The sequence below is a fragment of the Cajanus cajan genome, chromosome 6 (assembly GCF_000230855.2).
Source record: "Cajanus cajan strain Asha chromosome 6, NIPB_CcT2T_4, whole genome shotgun sequence".
NCBI lineage: Eukaryota > Viridiplantae > Streptophyta > Magnoliopsida > Fabales > Fabaceae > Cajanus > Cajanus cajan.
This window is the reverse complement of record NC_138522.1, coordinates 3,242,652-3,250,992: the sequence shown is the minus strand read 5'-3', so window position 1 is coordinate 3,250,992 and position 8,341 is coordinate 3,242,652. Positions and strand designations below refer to the sequence as shown.

Genomic DNA, 8,341 nt, shown 5'->3' with positions numbered 1-8,341 from the left:
ACTTCTCTTAACTTTCTATACATACTGCAACCTAATCCTCCTTAGCTAATAAAATAAAATGAATGAAATTAATGAGCTAATCTAGAATGCATGTCATCTTTTTTTTTTGCCTAATCTTTATCATGTTTCTATCATCTAAAAGTGAATGATGCATGGTAAATAAGAGACTTCTTTTATTGATTTTTTTTTTTTTTTACAAAAAGGAAACTATCTATATGATGTTAATGGAATGCTGACCTAAGAATGTACGAAGGGGTATAAAATTTTTATTATATTTTTTATTATTTTATTATTATCTATTTGCTCATTTTAAAATTCCAATCCACTCTTATTAGAAGAAATAGTACAAACAAATGCACACACACATGCTCAATCAATGTACACCCACGAACGATTGTGTTCAAATCCTTGGTCTGTGGTCCCTGTCAAGAAAAGTGTGTGGTATAAGACGGTTCTAATCTCACTGGTCTTTAAGGCCCCCAAGGTGCCCCCATTACAGGGACCCAGTATCTCTGTCGCCGTCACCTGGCAAACTCTAAGGTCTGTCACAGTATTTCAGGCTAGAGTAACCGGTTATCACCTTGAGTGTGATTTCCGACAAGGCTCGCAGGCTCTAAGGCCAAACTTGGGCCGGTCGTACGTCAACCACTCCCTATGGTTAATACCCTTATGCCCCCGGGTGTAGGGGGAACTGTTGTGTGCAAAGATTTGTGTACAATTTTATTTCAAATAGGTGCGGAATTTAAATAAGCAAACAGATATCAAAGCCAAACAAAGAAAACAAACAAGGTAAAGGGGAAAAATATTTAAATTATTATTTTTTTTATTTTATTAACTTCATCAATTAAATGGGTCTGACCCTCTTTAAACGTCCCCAGCAGAGTCGCCATCTGTCGCAACCCAAAAATTTTCGATCTTGCAACCTATGGTTTAGACATCCTTTTAAAGATCTCATCAATTAAGGAATGCCCAAACACCAGACTAATCCTTAATTAATGGTTTTGAAAATAGGTTCATGGAGTCGCCACCAATATTTTACTCAAAACATTGGAAAAAGAAAAGGTTTTTAAAAGTCCAATAATGGCCTTGATAACCAGAATTGGGTTCGGGGGTCGGTTACGTGTAGGGAAGGTATTAAGCACCCCTACAACGCCCTTAATCGGTACCCTATGACGAAGTTTAACATTATAAATAATAATAATATAAATATTAAATCCCCTTTTATTGATGACTATTTACATGCTTGAAATTTAAATTAAAAATTGACTCTAAAATATCTACATGATTATTTTTATTAGAACAATGTAAAAATAAAAGAAGAAAAAGATAAAACAAGAGATTGATGAGTAATACCTCGTAACAAGCTTTATTGGATCTTCAACTATGGGGATTTTAGGTGCTTTGTGGCAAATTTTCACACTACAATAAGCCTCACAAAACTCAAGAAATACAATAGGAGAGAGAGAGAAAAAAAAGGGAGAAATTTCGAGCTCTATGGAGCTTTGGACGAAATTGTGAAGGTCCCCTTAACTGCTGGCCGAGATTCTCTATTTATAGGCATCAGATGTGGGCCAGAACGGCCCGTTCTGGATTCGGAACGGCCCGTTCCGGATCCGAATGTTATGCAGTACATTTGCACCCTAGAACGGCCCGTTCTGAAACCAGAACGGCCCGTTCCGGGGAACCAGAACGGCCTGTTCTGATTTCAGAACGGCCGTTCTGGGGTACAGATTTTAAGCCCCCTTGATTGGTTCGGAACGGCCCATTCTGGTCTAGAACGGCCCGTTCCAACCTATATTTTTTAGGGTTTTTAGAAGCCCAGAACGGCCCGTTCTGATTGAGAACGGCCCGTTCCGGGCCACTAAAAAATTGGTTTGGGCCTTTGGGCCCTCTGATGTCCTATCTTGTTATTTGTATGCCCCCCGGACGAAATTAGGTGTCTACAATATTCAATGCTTACAATTAGACCTTTGATCACCAAAGTTGCTATAACGGGAGTGCAAACTTCCTCTACACACTAACGCATCAACATCTATGCCACAAAATACCTCAATCCTTCCAAACTTACTCCTTTCCATCTCAAATTCATATCAAAGCTTTTTACTACAGTCCTAAATCAAAACAACTCACATCTTCAGTACAAAAAGTCAGAAAATAAAATTCACATGCAACCATCAAACTCTAAAAATCATCAACACTTCAATCTCTCTTTAAGAATACCAAAACTCTAATTCTCAACATACATCATCCTTGGATTCAATCGCTACAACTATAGCTTTCAAATATTTCACCAATCGTAAACTCTTAATACACTAGAAAAAATCAATGTCTTACCCAAATCTAAGGCCTCAATAGTCCCTACAATATTAGCACAATATCTTGTCTACTACTCGCACATATGACTATCATTTCTCTAATAACTTAACAATATCCAACTCAACAATATCAGCACAAAGAGAACATCATCATCATCATTATCAAAGCAAAACATCATCAAAGTATACAACAAACAAAACATTGTCAGAGTACCCAACAGAATCACGATAAGTACATAACTCACGGCCGATTAGATCGACCTGCTCTGATACCACTAAATGTGACACCCTCTACCCCAATATTAATACACTAAATATAAACAAATTTTTTTCTCTTTGGAGTAAATAAAACCTTTCATAGTTTGATAACATTTTTCATGAATAAAATAATTGTCTCATATCATAAGGTAGAAGATTCACATTCGTAACTCATAAATCATAGAAAATCATCATGTAAGTATCAAAATTCAAGAGATCATGTAAAAGAAAATATAGATTAATTTCAGCAAAGGTGGCAGTGCCTCCTAGTTAGGAACTAATCTGTAACTTTCAAATCTTATAATAAAAATAATATGACAAAGATGCATATTTTGGTCTTTGATCAAGTACGTTCAAAATTACAAAAGAAAGATTACAACTTTATTTACGTTATTTATTTGCTAGAAATTACAAAAGAAAACAAACTAAAGTTATTAAAACAATAACATATTAGACTAAAGTAGCTAAGCCCCGATGTCACATCCTATCAGAGCATGCCCAACTGAAGCCTTAAGCTTCATCACTAACATCCTCATGATGATGATCGCCTGCATCATAATTTAAACATATTCAAAAACAACAAGGGAGTGAGAAACATCTCACTCGATTTCAGGTGCAGAAATAAAGGTTAGATAGCACACACACGCACACAACAAATATAAGTCACATGTAAACAATACACATAAATCATCAATATTACATATACACTCATTTACCATGCAATGATGTCATGGCCTCGACTCATAAATTCATGCATGTGGCGCCATAGGAAGTTTCACATATCATCACTGGTGACCCTAAGGTACACCTAGTTACATCACTGGTGACCCTGAGGTACACCTTATTAGCATGTTACATCGTGGGTGACCATAAGGTACACCTTATTAGCATGTTACATCGTGGGTGACCATACGGTACACCTTATTAGCGTGTTACATCGTGGGTATGCGGCCTCAGCGGCACACCTAGAGTAATATATGCATATGATGCATGTCATACATTCATAATCTCATGGACTCAACATTTAACTTATTACAGAATTTCATTTAATACATCATGTCATTATTCTTCATATTCTCATAATCATAACTTGTCTCAATAGTCCATTCTTAGGTCTCATGTCATTTGTCCATATTTCACATGGTCATGTCATCAATACTCTTCATAAGGTTCGCATAGGAATTCACAGAGAACATTCTTTTTCATATTAATACTTATTTATTTTTAGCATTAATTCCATATTCATTTATTACTTTAAAGGAACAAAGTAACAAGGAACAAAGTATCAAGGAACAAAGTATCAAGGAACAAAGTATCAAGGAACAAAGTAAAGCAAACAGAAAAACAAAACAATAGGCAAGGATTGGGGGCCAATCCGACAATCAAACTATCCAACAATTATTCTCACACCCCCGAGCAAGGTTTCTCACTCCCCCCCTTACCTGGATAAGCGGAGTTGAAACTTGGGCAGAGTCTCCTCCTCTGGATTCCCTCTTCCTTTCTCTCTCTCTTTCTTTCTCTTTCTCTCTCTCTCTCTCTCTCTTCCTCTTTCTCTCTCTAAGATTTCACTTCTCACTCCAGTATAAAATTTTCACCCCCTGCCTCCTATTTATAGGCATTCTAACGCACCCGGAACGTCCCGTACTGATTTCGAAACGGCCCGTTCCGGAACCTTCAAACATACACAAAATTCTCAACTGAAACGGCCCGTTCCAAAATCGGAGCGGCCCGTTCCCAAAAAGCAGAACGGCCCGTTCTAAAAGCAGAACGGCCTGTTCTGGGATTGAAGTTAACACACATTGACCATTATGGAAACGACCCGTTTCTAACAATTTTTTTTAGGCATTTTCAGAAATCCAGAACGGCCCGTTTCCCTTTGGAAACAGCCCGTTCTGGAGAAATCAAAACTGGTCATTTTACAAATTTGGAACGGCTCGTTCCACTTTTGGAACGGCCCGTTCTACTTCCTCAAAACAGCTTATTCCCATTGTTTGGAACGGTCCGTTCGACTTTTTGAAACAGCTCATTCCGCCTGAAACAGAATTAAAAAAATTATTATAAATAATTTACAAACCTTTACAAAAACCCCTTTAATTAATTAAAATAACTATATAAAAATATGTTTTAAAAATATAAATTTAGATAATAACTAATATTATATTAGTAAAAAATTCAGGATGTTAGATGATTCTTAAACAAAAAATATAATAAATAATAATAATAATAATAATAATAATAATAAAGAATTCTTTTTTAAAAATATCCAATGATTGATTGTAAGTAAGATTTTTTTTACAAGTAAAACAATTAAAAAAATATCTCAACATGTAAAAAAAAAATTAATCTCATTAGTTTTAATTAGAAAAAAATAATCATTTTGCATTGTTTTCAAAATTAAGAAATTAAGTTATTTTTTTAATTAATAGAGAAGTCAAATTAAGCTATTTAAATAAAGTTTAAAATACTATTTTTAGTTCTTACAATTTTACTTATATTTATTTTTTAAAGTTCTTTTTAATCCATTAAATTAAAGTAAATGAAAAATTTATTAATTATTATATCAACTAATTTTTATTTGTGATATTTAAGTAATTATAAGAAATATTATTTGTCAACTTATTTTTATCACGTTATAATTAATATATTGTAAAGTCTTAAAAAGGATAATGAACAATAAATTACAATATTTGAAAGAATATTTGTAATTATAATATTTATTTTCAACCCGATAACAAATATTCTGATATTTTAATAAAAATAATAATATATAGTAAATTCTGGTGAATATTTTTCTTAATTGTAATTTTTTGCAATTCATATTTTTAATATATTTAAAAAAAGTTCAAAAATAAATTGTGAATATTAAACTATAATAAATAAATAAATATCTTAATTACTATATTTATAAATAACACAATCATATTATAATTTATTAGATATTTAAATAATTTATTTAATATTTATAAATTATATATATTTTCAAATAAAGCAAACTATAAATTTTATGGACCTACCCACTAAATCAACTCATTTCCAACTAGAAACAACAGAACACATGCAACCATAAAAGTAGTAGTCAACATATATTTGATCAAATCAATAGTAGTTACTAAAACGTCTTATGTTACAATTTGTATTTGAAATATCAACTTGACTAGTTTCTTCCAAAAAAAGAGTGATTATTCATAAAATAGATAAATAAAAAAATCATTTTCGATGAACTTTTTTTTTCAACCGAAACTCGTTTTTCTATCAACAATCTTTGTCAAACGATCAAGAGATAAGGGAGAAAATAAAATAGAAGAATTCTCTCCAAGCTAACAAAATGACAAAATAAGCTAGCATGAACTAGAACGTAACACGTGCAAAGCATTGGGCACTCAGAATGTATTATAGAAACAAGTGTCAAACATGCAAAAATTCCACGTTACAAGGTTGCTTGCTATACATTCGCGTGTCATGGGACAGTGCAAGCTTCTTTTATGTCTCCCGCATCAAATTAGGATCTTATTACACTCATCCAACCACATCCCTTGCTTCGTCTCTTTCATCGCCTACGGCAACGCTTCTTTTCAATCAACATTTCTTCCTCATCCTCTCTTAACCATTTTAGCTGTAAGACTAACATCTCTCTTCTTAGATTCTATTTCGTCTCTTCATCAGTTTTTCTTTGAAATATTGGAAACTGCAACAATCTTTATTGAATCAAGTCTTCCTCATCTTCACCACCCTTTTTGTAAGTGGGTATGTCACTATGCACTCTGGCATCCAACAAGAGATTTTCCATTATAACTAGCTCTAAGCTAAATCGAGTTTTTCCATTATTTACGCTGCTTATGTAAACAAATCAACAACCACTTCAACTTATGGTTAATTTATAATCATCCCTCAAATACCTGCATTGTTATTAGTAGGACAAAATTTATATGCAGTTTGATAATTCTTCTTGATGTTCTTATTTATTAAGAAACTAGAATTCTATTTTAGTAATTTATGTTGATCTTTAGTATAAGCTTTTATTCTAATTAGTGAGATAAAATTCAAATTCTGATAAGAAAACTTACACAAAAGTATATACTTGGATAAAATTTCAATTCTGATAGGATAACAAAGCCGATATGCACCTGAAACTACATTTAAATTTTGTTGTTATTGTTATTAATGATGTCATGATGTAACAAACACATGTCTTGTCTAAATTTGTTGGCAGATTTGGTGTGTCAAGGAGCAAGAACTAAAAAACCAAGTTAAGAAGAAAGAAAATGTCGGGTGTGTCTCTAGCAGCGTCTCGTCCAGCAGCATCATCAGTGGCAGAACAAAAGGTGCCACCAGCGGGCACAAAGGCTAAAGCTCGAGCAGAAGAGGCACCACTCGGTGGCATGATGGGTTCACTTCGCGTGATAGAGCTCCAGCTCGTGGCCTTCATATTAGTGTTCTCAGCAAGTGGTCTTGTCCCACTCCTTGACCTAGTTTTCCCTGCACTTGCTTCTGCATACATCTTGGCACTTGCACGCTTCGCATTTCCTTCAACATCTTCTTCTTCGGGTTCACCTGAGATCTTCAGAGGAAGCAGAATGTTCCGCATGTACGTTGTTGTTGGGACCACTGTGGGGCTGTTCTTGCCTCTGGCTTACGTGCTTGGAGGGTTTGCGAGAGGGGATGAGCATGCAGTGCGTTCAGCTACTCCTCATTTGTTTTTGCTGGCGTTTCAGATATTGACTGAGAACATCATTGCTGGGTTGTCTTTGTTTTCGCCACCAGTGAGGGCGTTGGTTCCAATGATGTATACGGTTAGGAGGATCTTTGTGGATATTGATTGGACTCGGGATGTGTGGCTCAACAAGACTTTGCCTGCTAATGCCAGCTTTCAGGTAATTTTCTTGCATCAAAATCAGTATAGTATGTATGTGATGTATAGATTGGAAATGAATGAGTTTATAGTGTTGCAATGTATGCAGGAGTCGGCATGGTTTTGGTTCGGGAAGGGTCTGGCAGTGGCTAATTTGGTTTATTTCTCTAGCAATCTATTTGGGTTCTTGATACCCAGGTTCCTTCCAAGAGCTTTTGAGAGATATTTCCAAGAGAAAGGAGAGATCCATGCTAAGTCAGCAGAGGATAAGCGATCTGTGTTACTCAACAAATCTCAATTACCAGAAAAGAAGACAGATTAATTATGACCTATAGCCAATTTTACTTTACTTGCAACTTTTAACACAAGCATTTTTTTTCCCTTAGAAATGAATGTGTATGATGGTCATGTGTGAGCCTAGCCTGGACTTAAAAATGAATGTGTAGGATGATCATGTGTGAGCCTAGCCTGGACTTGAAATCTGCTCTACGTTACAGTAATGAAACTATGTTTTTCGTTGGATAAATTTTATGTATCATACTGGTTAATCCAAAATTTGATTATTTCTTATTCTTATTCTTTTCCCCTTTGTTCAATAATAACAATAACCATTTTAAAATCTCAAAACACGATAAATCCTGGATGATATCTGTCTTCTGGATACATTGGAATTATAGAAATGGTAGAAGCTGGGGTAACTTGTAAGAAAATGAAAAAAATAATAATAATAATAAAGAGAACTTTACCGTTGCGCATTCGAAATGTAGAAATGCCGTAGCGATTGTCCTAAAGAAGCAGAAGCGAGTAGTATGAGTTGTTTAGGTAGGACATGCAATGCTAAAGTAATCAACAATGCTAGCTGCATCCATAGTGGAAAAAAAATGATATTTTGTGTGCAACTCGTCATTGATTATGTCGC

At 34.5% G+C, this 8,341-nt stretch overlaps 1 protein-coding gene across 3 annotated transcripts; it reads left to right on the top strand.

The window, feature by feature from the left end:
• The first annotated feature begins 6,064 nt into the window (after nucleotides 1-6,064).
• LOC109814842 (uncharacterized) lies at nucleotides 6,065-7,998 on the top strand. 3 transcript variants are annotated; one of them, XM_020379355.3, is made up of 3 exons: nucleotides 6,065-6,188; nucleotides 6,784-7,444; nucleotides 7,532-7,998. In XM_020379355.3, exons 2-3 carry the CDS (start codon nucleotides 6,836-6,838, stop codon nucleotides 7,742-7,744), a joined length of 822 nt encoding a protein of 273 aa, XP_020234944.1. In that variant the 5' UTR covers nucleotides 6,065-6,188; nucleotides 6,784-6,835; the 3' UTR covers nucleotides 7,745-7,998. The 3 variants fall into 3 exon arrangements, with proteins under 3 accessions (XP_020234944.1, XP_020234945.1, XP_082932645.1); XM_020379356.3 differs by having other exon boundaries at nucleotides 6,185-6,317; XM_083076519.1 differs by lacking the exon at nucleotides 6,065-6,188 and adding an exon at nucleotides 6,200-6,309.
• Nucleotides 7,999-8,341: the final 343 nt, after the last annotated feature.